The 16,849-nt window shown below is 38.0% G+C and overlaps 1 protein-coding gene across 1 annotated transcript in view; it reads left to right on the top strand.

Moving 5' to 3' along the window:
* Positions 1-9,150: 9,150 nt before the first annotated feature.
* The window catches only part of Slc6a14 (solute carrier family 6 member 14), a 31,139-nt gene continuing 23,440 nt past the window's right edge, over positions 9,151-16,849 (top strand). The window contains exons 1-5 of the mRNA XM_027431982.2: positions 9,151-9,198; positions 10,490-10,655; positions 13,231-13,362; positions 15,912-16,073; positions 16,829-16,849. The exon at positions 16,829-16,849 is cut by the window's right edge and continues 115 nt beyond it. Of these exons, the coding sequence (XP_027287783.1) occupies positions 9,151-9,198; positions 10,490-10,655; positions 13,231-13,362; positions 15,912-16,073; positions 16,829-16,849 (529 nt within the window). The remainder of the gene's footprint in view (positions 9,199-10,489; positions 10,656-13,230; positions 13,363-15,911; positions 16,074-16,828) is intronic.

Genomic DNA, 16,849 nt, shown 5'->3' with positions numbered 1-16,849 from the left:
TCTCTCTTTCATGGTGTTACTAGGAAGCTGATATGAGAATTTATATGGTAAAACATATGTGTTATAGTTTTCCCCCTTTCTTCTTAAAGCATTTCAAAGCCAAGTAAGGGTAAAGAACTGCAAAATAACTGTTTTCCTGAATAAAAGGAGATATTGGCATGTTTTTGTTTTTAAGCACTGCGTATCTAGTAGGACTTTTCAGTTCTCCTCTATGGTTAGTTAAAAAAAAAGAAACAAAGGAAAAATTAGATGGCAAAAGAAAGAATGGGGGTGTCAGTAGAACAGTCCGAACTCAAGTTTGGCATCAAAAGCATGCACATGTTTCCTATTGGCCAAGTGGATTACCAAAGGGAGCCAGGATTGAGTCTTCTGGTTAATAAGTAACTCAAGAGGGATGCCAATGGGTGGAAGTGTTCTCCGCAGCCAGAGGTTCTCTGAAGACCATAAGAGGAGGAAGCTGAGAGAAACTTCAGCGAGTTCACAATCTGTTCAAACACAAGTTTGTTTTGAACTATATCTCTAGCCCAAGATGTTGAAATTTGATGTCCTAGAACAATGCAGCAGAAGCTACATGTTTACACAGCTTCTAAAACTTCCCATGCACAAATGATTTGAATATTTGTCATGTAATGGGCATTGATAACCAGCTATCATAGCCAGTGATTTGGTGACAGAGAGCACAGGTTATATTAATAACTCTTCCCACCTCTGACCCTGCAGAAAAGAAAGGGACTAAAGACAAGTAAGAAATGAAAGAGTAATTTGTATTCCTTAGCTTTGTCAAGCTCCTGGAAGTGAAGCATGGCAGTACCAATGGGATACGAAGACAAACTTAAAATTTAAACTTCTTTATTTGACTATTTTGTTTTAAAATTAATAACATCATCATCATCACCATTGTGTGTGTAAATGTTAGTGTACATGTGTAGATGAGAGGACATTTGGTGGGAGTCACTTCTCTCCTTCCACCATTGGCCCACGGATTGAATTTGAGTCCCCTCAAACTTGAGTAGCAGGTGCCTCTACCCTCCCTGGCCTGAACAAATAATTTAAAGTAAAGTGATACCAGGCTAAAGCTTTTCTGCTTTTTTTCCCTTAAATCTTTGTTTTGACACTAGGTCTCATTAAGCATCCCAGGCTGCTCAAATTCACAGAGGTTATTCCACCTCCCCTTCCTAAGAGCTTGGATTAAAGGTTGGCATCACCATGCCTGGCTACTTAGAGTTTTTCATTGATTTATAAGAATTGTCCATGTTTATGAGATGCAGAGTGAAAAGTCAATAAACACATATTGATCAAAGTCATATAATGAATACTTCCTTCTCCTCCAAAGCTAATCACGTCTAAGCACTGGAACCTTAGTATTCTTCAAGTAAGCTTGACTTGTGGTGATGCCTACCATCTCATCTACTAAGGAAAAGGGGGACTGCAAGTGCAAGGCCAGCTTGGGCTACACAGAAAATTTGAAGCCATCCTGATCAACTTAGTGAGACCTTGTATCAAACGAAAGTAATAAAAAAAAAGTTGAGGGTTTAGCTCAGGGGTGCATTCCCAGTATGTGGAAGCCTCTGCTTGGTTTCAAACCCTATAAACTCAAGAAATCGTACACGCCTATATGCACAGATATTGTAGACTGTAGTTACCTTATTCTTTTGTGGAAAGCCAGAACTGGCACTCCCATAAAACAGAGTAGGATAGTCGGACTGGGATGTGGTGAGCAGGAAGGAGTGGGCACACAAATTGGTAGAAGGGTTAGTTTGGATTTTTCAATATAGAAAAGTGACAAGATGAGAAAGTGTTTTTAGACATTAGCGATGAGGCTTGAGGCTGGGGATGGAGCACAGTTCATAGAGTGCTTGCCTAGCATGTACCAAACTGTAGCAGCGAATAAACAAGACCTAGTAGCTGTAATCCCTGCACTTTGGGAGGGGAGACAGGGCCATCAGAAGTTAAAGGTTATCCTTGCCTACCTGGTGAGCTAGGCTACATGGAAACCCTGTCTCTTGAAAAAAAAAAAGAAATTGAATATACACTAGTACTTTTTAAAAGTCCCTATGGGTTTCTTGATGAACTGGATGTTAGTATAGGTAGTTTCCTGTTTCCTAGAATCTGTCTAGTTAGAATAATCCATATGTCAGCAAATTTCCATTTTATTGATCGCTGCCTTTCTTTTCATAAAGAAGGTGCATACTAGCAATATGAGTGCTTTTTTTTTCTTAACCATTTGGAAAAATAGATCTTTATCACTCAGCGCCCATCGTTGGAATGAGTGGCTCCAGTTGGTCAAAGGACTTAGCAATGTATTAAAGAGGCTTTTTAATTTTCTGGATTTTCAAGTAATATTTTCCTGTAAAAGTTTTAATTACACAGCTCCCTTCATTTCTAGACACAAAAAGTTCTAAACAAGTGAGTCAGGCCATAACCCACACCGAGGCATTAGCTGGTGTTGTGTAATTACAGGACAGGTGTATCACAGCTTAGGCCTGAAAACAACAATATCCCAATAACACAGGGTCATGGGCACCCAGAGCACTAGTAAATGATTGGTGTACCTCACTGGTACTAAGAACTGTACGAGTGCCAGTTACAGAGCTGTACTTCACTTTATTTGTAACTTCTGTCGTGGGTATGTTTAGAGGTCCTGGTGCTATTTTCCTAAACTAATCTCTGACTGTAGGCAGCAAAACCTAGGAAATGGATCCAGTGGGCTTATACATGGGATCATCCTTGCGCCCTTCAGCAGTTTCCCAAGAAAGATACCCCGACTTTAGCAGGGAGGCACCAGCAGGCATTAAGGTGCTATCTATTCCTTCTAGTGGTGCATACTAATTACCACTTGTTTGTGTTTTAAGGGGAAACTGAGAGGGAAGGGATAGAAGCCTACCTAGAAAGAGAAAAGAATGTAGAACAAGGACTGCGTAAGGCAAGGCTCAGTAGAAGAAGTAAATAAGAGGAAGGAATGTTGAGTGGCAGGAAAAAAAAAAGCCAGAGAATAATCAGAAAATGCTGAAATGGGAAGGAGGCACATTCACACACCACAGTATAATTATTTGAGAACAGGTCAGGGTTTGTTAGCTGATCTGAATGCCAGCCCAACATTTTCCAGCTTTTACTATTTTAGACAGTTACTTCACTTCTCTGCGGCTGTTTTGTTCATCTGTAAAAATAGGAATAATGGTAGCAATTTTGGGGAGGCGAGCTCTTCTGAAGATTGAAAATAACACTTAATGTAGGGTATGGTATATGGTAGGTGTTCAAAAGAGGCCCATGTTATGGTGGTGGTAATGTGAGTTATTACTGTTACAGATCGTCACATTGTTACTGTTAGGTGCAATGTTGTCTGGCTGTGGTAAAGCACAAACAAAACAATCGTCATAACATCAATTAAGAACAAAAAGCACGGAAGGGAGGGAGAAGGGAACTGGGATCATCATGTAATTCAATCTTGTTGGTAATTCAAATATATAAAAAATAAAAAACTAAAAAAACAAAGAACAAAAAGCACATTAATGAAGAATGCTGCAAACAGCCTCTGGGTGTCAATTTTAGCAAAAGGAGCTTGGCTGGGGACATGGCAAGCAAGAAATAAGATCAAATTGTATCACTCTCACATTCATATTCTACTGCACACCACTTTCACATTAGAGAGCTTCAGCCAAGTGAGAAAAATGAAAGCTATACTTTTTTTCACATGATTGCTTTGGACACTTCCTTTTACAATGCTTTAGAATACGTAGTGATACAGTCTAACCCTAATCAGATGGAAAGATGCTGAAAACGATTGTACATTAGCATAGTATTAGCAGCTCATATTTGTTGATTTATTTTTATCTCCTCATATTAATCTAGTAGAAAGATTACAAGTAACTTCATGGTGAAATTTTCATGCTTATTTTTCAAGCAGATCACAAGAGCATTTTCTCTGTGGAACATACAAAGTCAAGGATTTTCTTAGGTGGGAATCAAGAGATTCAGACTCCTACTTTCTTAAGGGCCTAGATTTAAAGCCGCAGCATGTATGTCTGACAAAGTTAACTACTGTGTGTGTAAACGAGAGACAATCATTCCTTCCAGCAATGCATTTAAAAGGAGAAATGACTGTATTTCTGGTGTTCATTTAATGCCCCATTACAACAGTTTCAAGTAACCAGGTCAAGGCAAAGTATTCTCTGGTACTAACAACTTAAGAGTGAGTCTAGTGGCTACTAATATTCAGTTTCAGTGTAAATGAAAGAATGAATATTGCTGTATTGAAAAAGAACTTTTCTATCCCAGAAGAAAAAACTTTTTAATTTATTTACTAATGAATACCCGTAAAGCTGAATCATCGACACTGTTCAATTAATTCTAACATATCACATTAAGGATTTAGTTTGGTGAAAGAGATTTAGGCAAACGGTGCACTGTGTCTGATGACTATCTGCACATCTATGTGTTCCTTAGGTACCAAACTCTGCGTCTGCAATACTTTAGAGAAAATGTGTCTGGATTTGCATCTAACTGTCCTTGAGCACTCAGCACTGACTGTGCTCATATGCCTCAACTGCATCTCAACTTCACACAGTTGGCTCCTGTAAATTCTCAATGTGAGACACACAGAGGATAGAGGCGCAGATGTAGGCTAAGCTCTATCTTCTTCAAAGACTACACACAGAGAAGTATATTAGTCATACTGAGAAAGAAGCTAAATATAATTCCATTCATGCATAATATTCTATTTGATATGGAAAATCAAACGATGCTTGATTATTTCACATTATGATTAACACCAATACAATAACAAGCTCAATGCCTCAGGAATGCCCACAAAATCTTCTAAGATGTTGTTGCCCTTAGCTTCTTGTTTAAGTAGAACAGTTAACATGCTAAGTGATCTGAAACCCCAGCTCTAGGGGTATTGGATATCTATAGATATTATAGGTGCCTGCATGCACATGCACATACCTCTCTGCACAAAAACACATAATTAAGAATAAAAACAGGGGGCTGGAGACATGGTGCAGTGGTTAAGAGCACTACTCCTCTTCCAGAGGACCCAGGTTCAATTCCCAGCACCCACATGGCAGTTCACAACTGTCTGTAACTCCTGTTCCAGGGGAATCCATTGCTCTTATACAGAAATACCTGCAGCTAAAACACCACTGTATATAAAAGTAAATTAGTTAAAATATTCTAAAAAACAAAAATAAGGGATAGATCTTTCATGAAGTCTATATATTGTCATTTTCCATTTGTTAAAGCTTATAATTTGTCAAAAGTTATAGTGTTAAAAGTCAAGATAGTGGTTAAACTTGCAAATGTAATGTTGAATCTTCTAATATGCTGGTATTGCTGTTTGTTGAACATGTTGCCAGTTGGGCAGTAGTGGGAGATTTGTGAAAATTCATCAAGTTGTACAACCATAACTTGTACACTTTTGCTATGTACGTCCACTTTAATACAAAGTTAGTTTGAACTTTAAGAAAGGATTGTGATATGTGACAGGCAATGTAAAAATAGAAATCATGACCTTTTAGAGATTTACCTTCTGAATTTAGAAAGAACCAGTATGGAATTAGACATCACAAGCTATTGTTTTGTTTCAAGCTTTCTCTGGCATGGTAACCTTCATATTCTGTAGGAGAGCCTTGTGTTAATTCTCTGTTCATTTATTCATTGATATAACACTTTCTCTGACAGCAAGGTCTAGGTAATAGATTCTATTTTTCTCCCTCTCCTTCTCTCCCTCTCCCCTCCCTACTTCTCTCCCTCCCTCCCACTCCCTCACTCCGATTCTGAGAATTTAATCCAAGACCTTTCTCATCCTATACAGGCATTCTAGTCCTGTGACCATCTTTTGTGAATAAATTTTGTTCTTTTTAGAAAATAAACCTTGTCTCCTGAACAAAATTACAGTTAGAAACTGATTTTTACTTCCTGGTAACTTACTTTTAAATAAATCTTCCTATTTCTGACAATAAGACCTTTAAAGAGGCTATTATATTCTTGTCTGTGGTGTGTACGTGTTAAGAAAGAGAAAGCCCTTAGTTGAAAAGTCAGCACTGCACAACCCAATGAATAGGGGTCATTACTTTTCATTTAGGTTTTTTCAAAGCCAAAGCAGAGCTTGTCATGTGTCATTCCCAAGGCAACTATCACTTTACTATTGCCTAGTGGACCATAGCTTAGGCTTTCATTGCACCGTCCATGCCCATCCACTCTTTCCCCAACCTTATTTCTTGTTACTCCAACTATCTTAAGAGGTCCCACATCTGCTCATTAATATTCCATGTGAATGTGTTTCTATGGTTCTGTCTCTTTTGTAAGTCGTTTTCTATACTTAATTTGTGTGTATATATACTCATGTACATGTGTATATTCACGCACGTGTATGTGACACTATGCACATATGGAAGTTAGAAGACAACTTTCAGGAGTATGTTCTTTCCTTATCACCAAGTAGGTCCTGAGGATTGAACTTAGGACATCAGGTTTGTTGGCAAGCATCTTTGCCCTCTAAGATGTTTCCATAGCTCCACTTCTATCTTCCTTCTAATTTCCAAATATGCAATTCACAAATTCAATTTGTTCAATTGATATGCTAGATCCCAAAAGGAAACAAAATATTCCTCTGCCACTACAGGGTGTCTTAGAAGTGAACTCTTCTAAAAATTTTGCTATTTAATGTATGTGTGTGTGCCTGCTTGTCTGGATGTGCATCTTGTATGTGCAGGCATTGGATCTTCTAGAGTTGGAGTTACAAGGAGTTGTGAGATGCCTAATGAGAGTTCTGAGACCTAACCTGTGTCATCTGCCAAAACAAAAAGTCCTATTAACTGCTGACCCATCTCTCCAGTCTTGGAGAGTGAATTCTTGACACTAGTTTTGCTTTCCTTTGCTTTGGTAGTAAAGTCATTAAAGAGCCTACCTGAGTCACATTTTTGTTTGTTTTGAAATAGAGTGCCCTGTAACCCAGACAGGTCTTGAACTCCTTATGTAGACAAGGATGACATTAAACTCCTGCTCCTCCTGCCTCAATCTCTCAAGTACTAGGATTACAGGACCATATTACCACAAACAGTTCTTAGGCAAATGACATACATTTGCTGAACTGCACTGGGCATTGGTACTTAGAATACAAGGAGGCTTAAGACAGTCTTCTTGAACTCGAAGGACACAATTTCACAAGAATGTAGAGTAGCATAGGAACACAGAAAAGAAGCATCTAAATCTAACTCTGTGGAAAGGTCCAAAGAAGATGACAGCTAAATACAATTTTAAAAGATGACTGAATAGTAGGTCACCAAATATGGAGGAGGGTGGGAATTTCCAGAAGAAAGAAAATAACATGAGTGAAGTCACATAGCTGAGGAACACCACATAGAGTTGGACACACAAGCTTAAGAGTTAGTGACACAGAATGACAAGAGATGCTATCATGCAAATATGTAGGCATTAGCCAGGTCATGAAGTGCCATGCCTAGTAATGGGACAAATGTTCTTTCCCAATAAACCACAAAATACCTATTCACTAAGATACCTTTTATCATAAATTTTGTGCCTTAGTTGCTCAAATCTCAATAGTGACTGAAATTTCTCCACTGTGTAATGTTGCCTGTTCTATATACATTGTGTTTTCCACAATTTTCCTGCTGCTAAGAATTATTTTCTTCTTCTACTTCCTTAGTTACCAACTGTTTACACTGGCCCATGGTGGGTTACTTTCCTTTCTATGAGACTTTGCTCATTGGGTGAACACTGTTTGATTTGCTTTTTGGCTCTTTTTATAAAGCCTTTCACACTACCTTTTCTTCTCTGGCTAAGATAGGCTAATAACTCCTTTGTCTTAGCCTTTAGGTCATACCAGTATTCTAGAATAGTACTAAGGGGGCATTTGAGGGCTTTTTTTAAAAAAAACTATTTCTCCACATATACTTATGTGTATGTGTGATGTTAATATGTGTGCATATAAGATCCCAAACCAGCCTGTGTAATAGTTACCACCAAAGTCAAGGCATTGATACATTCTGCTCACAATCTCTCTACATCCCCCTCTACTTTGCTCTATATGCCTGGACTCCTGGGGGCATATTTCTATTGCAAATGGAAAATTGTCAGCCAGCATGGAACAAAGGAACTATACATAGATGAAAATATGGCTCTCTGCTGGTTCCTTGGTTTGCATGAATTTATACAGTTTGGTAGAACTGCCATCGTCCCTGACATGGACAGGGTGGACAGGGTGATTCTTTGAAGTTTTGATGGAGAAATGCTGTACTTGTGATCTGAATTACAGTAAAGCTGTCCTCTGTGGTAAGCCCGGCTGGTTCATTACAGTTTACTTTCTAGGCCTCACCTTACTCAGCTGAGTGAAATCCTTTGTTAGGGTTCGAATTTCCCATAAACCTGCTCAATAATTTGTTTGTGTTTGGCTTCTTTGAAATACCACACAAAGCAATCCTTGTAAAAGGCAAAACTGTCCCGAAGGCTGAGAAAGGAGCTCAAGACATAGATTCAAATTCGCTCTTTTCAGTTAGAGGCAGCTGGGTAATCTTATCTTAACTGGCTACATTTCAAGGTGCCCAATTCAGGGGCTTTCTCCTTTGGGAGCAACATTTGCACCATGTGATGAAGGGCTTTCTACTGAGGGGCAAATGTTGGTGGAAATCAGAGGCCAAGAGCTGTCTGCTCTGTTCACAAAAATCATAGCAAAACAACATTGGGTCTCTCCACCTCCAGAATCAGGGCTCATCAGCACTTGGCCCCAGGACAGAGATCTGACTGAGAAGCAAAGTTAGAACTCAGGTACCCAGGAAAGGAGGCAAGATTGCTAAGGCACCTGCACAGCTCCGAGTCAGAAGTTGTCAGTCTTCTTTGGCTCTGGCTACGCACACAGCCCAGCCCTTTTTTCCTACGGCTGTGGCAGGGAATTGCTACATGCAGGATTACCTGGGGGAAAAACCAGAGGCTCACTTTGGTCCCTTCCGGTAATTGAAAGGACTGGGCGTCAGAGAGGGGGAGGAGAGAGCTTCCCTCCATAAATGGTCCCACCCCTGGGCAAGGTGGCTCAGTTTGGCAGGTAGCAACGGGGGCGTGTGCACCTGCCACCAGCAGAGCTCAGCCAGACTGTGAGAAGAGGCAGGCGGAGCGCGCCAAGGGAGTGAGTGAACCATGGACAGATTCAAGTGCCCGAGCTTCTTCAAGTGCAGAGAGAAGGAGGTAGGGGTCTGGAAGCTTCTGGAGGTGTACAGGGACACAGAGAGAAAACAATGGGGTGGGGAGGGGAAGAAGTCTCAATTTTTGTTTTTTGTAGTTGTTCCTTATTCTACATATTTCTTTCTCTTCAACTCTTCTCAAGTATGCCTGCCATGTTCCCACAAATTCGAGGTGAAGAAACAACTTTTATGCTGGTGTTTAGGAGACTTAGGAGCACCTCACCCTGTTCCTTGGGAACACCTACAGAATTCTGTTCTTTCTGTTTCTCTACACTGTACTCATACGCTGTAGGGAAATGACTGTCCTTATCTGACCCTGGGAGCATTCCATACTCAAACAGGTGACAGGTTGGAAGAGAACCCCTCCAAAAGTAGAGGGAGAGAGAGAGAGAGAGAGAGAGAGAGAGAGAGAGAGAGAGAGAGAGAGAGAGAGAGAGAGAGAGAGAGAGTTCTCTTGCATATTATTCTGTGATTTTAGGAAAACGGTGATTATGTGCTATAAGGCAGGGAGAGAAGCTATCAGCACATAAAAAGTATGTGGACTGATTTTTATTTAATTGGAATCTCCATTTGATACTTCTCAATGGCCTGCTATAATCTCTGGAATGTTGACTCTTCCTAATTTACACTCAAATCTTTTGTATTTGACACTTGACTTGTCTACTTGCATTTGCCCTTCATGTGTGACATTAAACTTCGGATGCTATTAGCTGAAGAACCAGTAAAAATATCTACTTAATATTTCTTTCTCTAATTTAAAGAAGGGAATGCTAAGTAAAATAGCTACCCACCCCAGCATTTAAAGGGACTCAAGGTGCCTCCAAGAAATCTATGTTCCTGTCTGGTGCCCGGATGCGTTTTCCCGTCTTGTAGTCTTAGAGTGGCAGGCAGGACCTAGTCCCTACTGTCTGGCTCCTGTCACCTCAGTCAGTGCTAGTACAATCTACCAAAATTCTAAGACCTTCTGCCCCTCCCTTCCCAACCTCACAAGCTTCTTCTGGGTGTATTTCATTTCATTTTTATGGTTTTGGGAGCAATTTAAATTCCCAGTTAATTTTCACAAGAGAAAATAAAATTACAGTTGCAAGAGAAAAAAAAGTAGCTACCAGCAGAAATTTCCTTTATTTTTGTCTATGATCAATACTTAGATGGGAGAAATCTCCTTGATTTTGAAAAGAATGCCCCATGAATTTTTCACAGCCACCCCACTTTCTACAACTCTGTGGATTTGTGCAGTTATATGTCTGTGGAATTCATAACAGAAAGGAAAAATATTGATACTTTTCCTTCCTTAGAAAGTGACGGCTTCATCTGAGAACTTCCATGTTTCTGAAAATGATGAAAATATGGACCGTGGCAACTGGTCCAAAAAATCAGATTATCTTCTATCTATGGTTGGATATGCAGTGGGATTGGGAAATGTGTGGAGATTCCCATACCTGACCTACACCAATGGTGGAGGTAGGTTTTTCCTTTTGCTCTGTTTCTTCCAGTGGCATGCTGCATAACTTCTCCTCTCTCTCTCTCTCTCTCTCTCTCTCTCTCTCTCTCTCTCTCTTCTCTCTATATATGACTATTTATGTAATATAATCTATATAAGTATATATAATATAACTAGAGAACTTCACACGTGTCTATAATGGAATATGAGCTAAAGAGAGGTATATGATGCTTTGGGTTAGTAAAGAGGATGAGAACCAATAGAAACATTTACTAATTGAGAGTGAGCTACAAGCTCGTTTGGACACTGCTTCCAAAAACTCTCAGATATAAACTTGATTAAAGTGTTACATGCAGTACTTCTGAGTTGCTTTGAGATACCATATAAACTTCACTGGGACTTTCAAAACTGTGTTCAGACTCAAGTTGATCTTTGCTTGAGTCAGAAGTATGAAAAAATTGGGAAATCTGAATCTTTTTAAAACCTCAAGGAAACTATTTGCTTAGGTAGAGTAAGGCATTTTTATAATCTAAGTGTGAATAAAAATAGTTATTAGTTAATATTTTAAGTTGCAATATTCAGTAACATATATTTCAAATTCCACTGGCAATGTAGAATATAAATAATATACAATAGAATTTAGTTCAAGACTATGTGGATTTATTATTGCAAGATAATTCTCTTTATACCTTGTAGATCATTAAGGTAGGCTCAATAAGAATACAAAAATAACTAAGGTGACATACGAAGAGAAAGAAAATGAGTTGCACAATACTCTAGTAATGTGGAAACAACTTTTGCCTTACACCATTTTAACTTACTTGTGTTTACAGGTTCTGTTAGAAATATATAGGTGACATGTGCCTGTATTTCTTAAATGGACACCATTGAAATTTTACCAGTATAATTATTTTTCTCTTGGCACAAAAGAATTGTGTGTGGTGATGTTTCAACCACATTGTTTGTTAATTGAGTGTATTAAAACATTCACACTGGCTCTCAGAGACTCAAGAAAGGAGCCCTGTTTATTAAACACTTTAAGTGTGGATAGCCTCTAGGACTTAGGTCATCCAATAGTGATTTTGCTGTAATATTAGCAGGAAAGTGAGTCAATAAGCATGATCTTTCTGGTGTCTATTCCTAAGGCCCCTTTGAGCTTCTTACAATTGTGTTTGCAATAAGATATACCCTGTAATTTGACATCATATGTTCATGCAATAATCACCATACATTGCTAGGAAATGGATCAAACTCATTTGAATAGAGAATTTTGAAATATAATGCAAATGAAATAATTTTAGCTTTTCCTATGCTATTGCCTCGCCTTCTGTTTGCACTAGAAGTTAGTATGACATACTGATACTCAAATTTTAAAGATCACATCATTGGGATGATAGATAATTTACATCCTCTAAGTGCTTTTTAATCCATGGGTAGCAAGGAAAATCATTAAGGATAATTATGATAGAGTTGTACATAATCAGAAAGCCTGTCTCCATTCATCAAGCTCCATCTTGCTTTTATTAACTGCTGCCAAGACTTCTAGATTGTTTGGCTATGATATTTAACATTATGTCTCTGTTTCAGCTAGTAGTCTGGTAAACATTCTAATGAGCAACATCATAAACCAAATATGGACAATAAAACAAAAGGGTGAAGATGAGGGGAAGGGCTGGGTATTCTTATGTGGGAGATTAGTTGCTGTGACAATGGAAGTTAACTGAATAAGTCTCAAAAGGTCAGTCTTCTTTTTTTTGTCTTTGCAGATTTTTTTTTATTTGAATTAGAAACAAGATTGTTTTACATGACAATCCCAGTTCCCTTCTCCCCATAGTCCTCCCCTACCACCCCCCCCAACTAAAACCCTACCTATTACATATCAAAAGGTCAGTCTTCTAACAACACCAATACATTTCTTCTTAACATTGACTAAAGAACCTTGTGACTATTAAAAGAATCATGAAATTAATTGCAGTAATTTGCATTCTGAACGATACTTACCGTTTACAGTATAAGTTTTAAAAGTCATCCATGATTGTTGAGAGACAGGAGAGAGACAGAGAGAGAGAGAGAGAGAGAGGGGGGGGGGACTAACACTGAAAGGTGTCATGTGCCTGCTGTGCAGCCACTGATCAGTAAATTAGTAAATTTGATTCGTAATTGCTAGTGGTGCAGAATTTGAACTCATAACAGAAATTGATGACTGAGTATTGTGTCACCCTTGTATAAGAAGGAAAAGTTCACTTGTTAGTAAATCACTTTAGGTCAAATAACTGATAGAGCCAGCATTTTAGTGGAGATCTGTTTGGCCACACAGTCTCTGATCTCTCAGATTCACTGACCGACTTTATAAGGGATTGTTTTGGTATTATAGTAACTTCACTAAGTCACATTTCTATTCCCATCTGATTAATGGGAAACACACAGTTAATACAATTAGGTACTTTCTCACAAAAAGTAATAAATCTTGGACCTCAAGCCAAATCCCTCCAATTCCACTGTATTAGGACACTTTTAAATGTTATGCTCCTTGTCAAAGTGCTCCCAAGACTTTCAGATATAATAGTATATTTATTTCATTTCTTTGCTTTTTAGGTGCTTTCTTGATACCCTATGCAATTATGCTAGCTTTGGCTGGTTTACCTTTGTTTTTCCTGGAATGTTCACTGGGTCAGTTTGCTAGCCTAGGTCCAGTTTCAGTTTGGAGGATTCTGCCATTGTTTCAAGGTTTGTATTTAAGACTTTTCGTCATCATGATTGTTGTTCTAGATACATATACAACTGTTTTCACTTTGTGGAAGAAAAGACAATTCAAAGCCCTATTACATATGATCTCATAGAAGTTGAGCAGAGAATGGTTGCAGAGGTAGACGTGGATAGGAAGGAAGAAGCCATATTGGTTAAAAAGATATGGTTATAATTAAGACAAATTAATTTGATGGGTGCGGTGGTGTATACTTTTAATCCCAGCACTCAGGAGGCAGAGTCAGGTAGATCTTTTAGTTGGAGGTCATTCTCGTCTACAGAGTGAGTTCTAGAACAGCCAAGGCTACACAAAGAAATCCTGTCTCAGAAAAAAGAAACAAATTTAAGAAAGCTAAAATCTATAGATTTATAAATTGGAGAATTGAAAAATGAGAATCACAGCATGTTTTCTATAGTTGATGACAGATGATATATTTGTATATTATAATCTCAAAAATACAGTGTTCATTAAGTATTCTTATAAAAATAGGATACTCACCTGGGTAATATGCTTCCCAATCAAATGATTAATTCATTCTACAATATGTATGTGATTCAAACATCACACAGTACATGAAAAATACGTTTTTTTCTTTCAACTAAAAATACAAAAAATGACATGCTAGGGCAAAGATGGTATTTCTCCTTCTGTATATATTTTGTGCATACACATATACGTATTCATGTGCAGGCATATGTGTGTATGCATGCATATAGAGCATGAAAGTCAATGCCATGTGTTTTCCTTAATTACTTTGAAATGGTCTCTCATTGAACCTGAGCCCATTGTTGGGCTAGACTGTATGGACAGTAAGCACTGGAGAGATGCTGTCTCTGCTTCCACAGTGACAGGATTTTGGATGCACACTATTACAACAGGCTTTTTAAAAACACAGGTGCTAGAATTCAAGCTCAGGAACTTATTCCTCTACAGCTACAGCAAGCATTTTACCCACATAGCCACCTCCCCAGCCTTCAAATGTTAACTTTTCTTCTTACCTGGAAGCACATATAAGAAGGGTTAAGAGGAACACTAAAAAGATTGATTGTCATGGTTAAATTATTTGACAGTTTTAACTTTTTGCATTATTTTGTCACATAGTCTGTGCATTAGCTTCAAGACAGTGCCTTTAAACATGTATTATTTTTGTTTTGATTTCTGTATATGTGCACATGAGTATATGTCACATGTGTGTGAGTGCCTGTAGAGGACAGAAGAGGGCATTGGATGCCCTGGAAGTTGGAGTTACAGGAAGTTGTGAGCCACCCAATATGGGTGCTGAACTCTTGCTCTGGTCTCTGGTCCTCTGGATGATCAGCAAATAATCTTAACCACTGAGTAATTGCTCCAGCCCCAAGGATCTGCCTTTTTAGATATTTCTTGTACAGTTTTGTCTTACTGTCTTTGAATTATGTTTTCCATAAAACATTACCAATAAAAGCAGAAAGGCAGGGCACTATTTTCTCTTGGATACTCATGATAGGAGAACAGTCCAGATGAAAACAAATTCCTTCATTGTTATTAAACATTGACTTCTTTCTATCTCTGAAGACTATCATTTTAGCAGTCACTATTCACCACAATATATTTGCAAAAGCCTTAATGCAACATTGAAAATATGTAATAATAAGGTAAATAAGATGCTTTGCTGGAAGACTGGAGATGCTATTTCAAATGTTAGTATTAAAAGAAGTTATAATCACTATGCTAAAGTGCACTGAAAACCTACTGAGTTACAGAACGTTCCGAGGCTGAAATTCAGATTGTATCTGAATTTGGACATGTTCTGCATACTTTCTTATAGAAATACTAGAGTGTGTCCTTTAAGGATGTTAAATCTGGATCTTCCTTTACCACCTGACTATTGTTTTACAGATAGAGATGAGAATTTTGGTGGATGAGTTCATAGGCTATGAGCATTGAAGCCTTTTAATACCTGCATTTCCTGCTATGACAGGGATTTGAAGACTTAATAAGAAAGAATAACTGACACAGGATTTTGTAAATTTTATGGTTAAATCTAAATTTCCCCCCTTAGCTGTAATAACCTTTTCTCACCAACTGAAAAACATTCTCCAAAAGGCAGTTATCAAAATGTTTTACATTCAGAAAGAAGGAGCTGGAGAGATTGCTCAGCAGTTAAAAACACTGGCTGCTCTTCCAGAGGCCCCAAGTTTGGTTACCAGCACCAACAGTGGGCATTTCAGAGTCACCTGTATCTTCAGCTCCAGGGCATCCATCCAATGCCTGTGTCCTCTGCAGGCACCCTCACTTGTGTGCGCATACTCACAGGTGTGCATATACACAAATGCAATTAAAAACCATAACAATAAAGCCTTTTAAATTTTGGAAGACAGGTATTAAGAGGGTAATACCCTTCCATCTCAGGCACACTTTTTGTTTCCTGAAATACAACATAGAGTTATGTGAAAGAGTCTTTTAATTTATTAAAGTTTTTTTGGAAATTGAACTCGGCTTTTTTATGGACTAACAAAGCAAATTTTACCTTTTAACTGTTTTTTTTTTTCAGGTGTGGGCATCACGATGGTCTTGATATCCATTTTTGTGACAATCTATTATAACGTCATAATTGCCTACAGTCTTTACTACTTGTTTGCTTCTTTTCAAAGTGTACTACCATGGGCCAATTGTTCTTCTTGGGCAGACAATAATTGTAGCAGATCACCAATCGGTAAATTTCATTGGCCTAACTTTTGAAATATTGCTAACTGTATAATCCTGTTATATTCTCTAGATAAGCTCAAATGAATAAGTAATTTTCTAACCAACTTATGTATACTTTTATGAAAGGAAAAGCCACATCTAGAAGTAATTCTCAAAAGCCTATGTTCTGAGCAGGAGATAGTAAGAAATGGGAGAGTGGTTTTTGAGAAAATTGTGCTATCTTTAATAGCATTAAATAGTAGTTGTAAAGACTGGGTGCTGCCATTGTTAATACGAGATACTTAACATTAATACTGGGGGATATTGCAATTGGGATTATCCATACTCATCAGGTGAAGCTTTAATGCTTTGGAAGGGTTTAAAGGGGCCAGCATATATATACAAGTTAGCTAAGTCTCCCTCCTGAAAGTTCTATTAAGTTCTAATTCTAGACTAAAAGACCTGTTATTCTATAGCAGTTATTACTGTAACTATGACTACAGTTTAAATAGATAGTTAGTATCACATGCTTTACCAGTTGGTGGTAGAGAAGGATTTGATGCATTGAATGTAACAAGCTCTATTGTATTTATAATTTATTTAATCTACCTTTACCAAGTAGCAATTTAAATAGGAACTGAAGTATTTCCCATTAAAATTCTTTTTCTTCCCACAAAAGTATTCTTTTACAATTAAGCACATCTATCTATCTATCTATCTATCTATCTATCTATCTATCTATCTGTCTATCTATTTATTTATCTATATTGTATCATTTTTTAGCAATTGGCTGCAATGTGAGTA

Source organism: Cricetulus griseus, chromosome X (assembly GCF_003668045.3).
Source record: "Cricetulus griseus strain 17A/GY chromosome X, alternate assembly CriGri-PICRH-1.0, whole genome shotgun sequence".
NCBI classification, from domain to species: Eukaryota; Metazoa; Chordata; class Mammalia; order Rodentia; family Cricetidae; genus Cricetulus; species Cricetulus griseus.
Note: the sequence above shows the minus strand (reverse complement) of the source record. Positions and strands in the feature narration are given on the sequence as shown.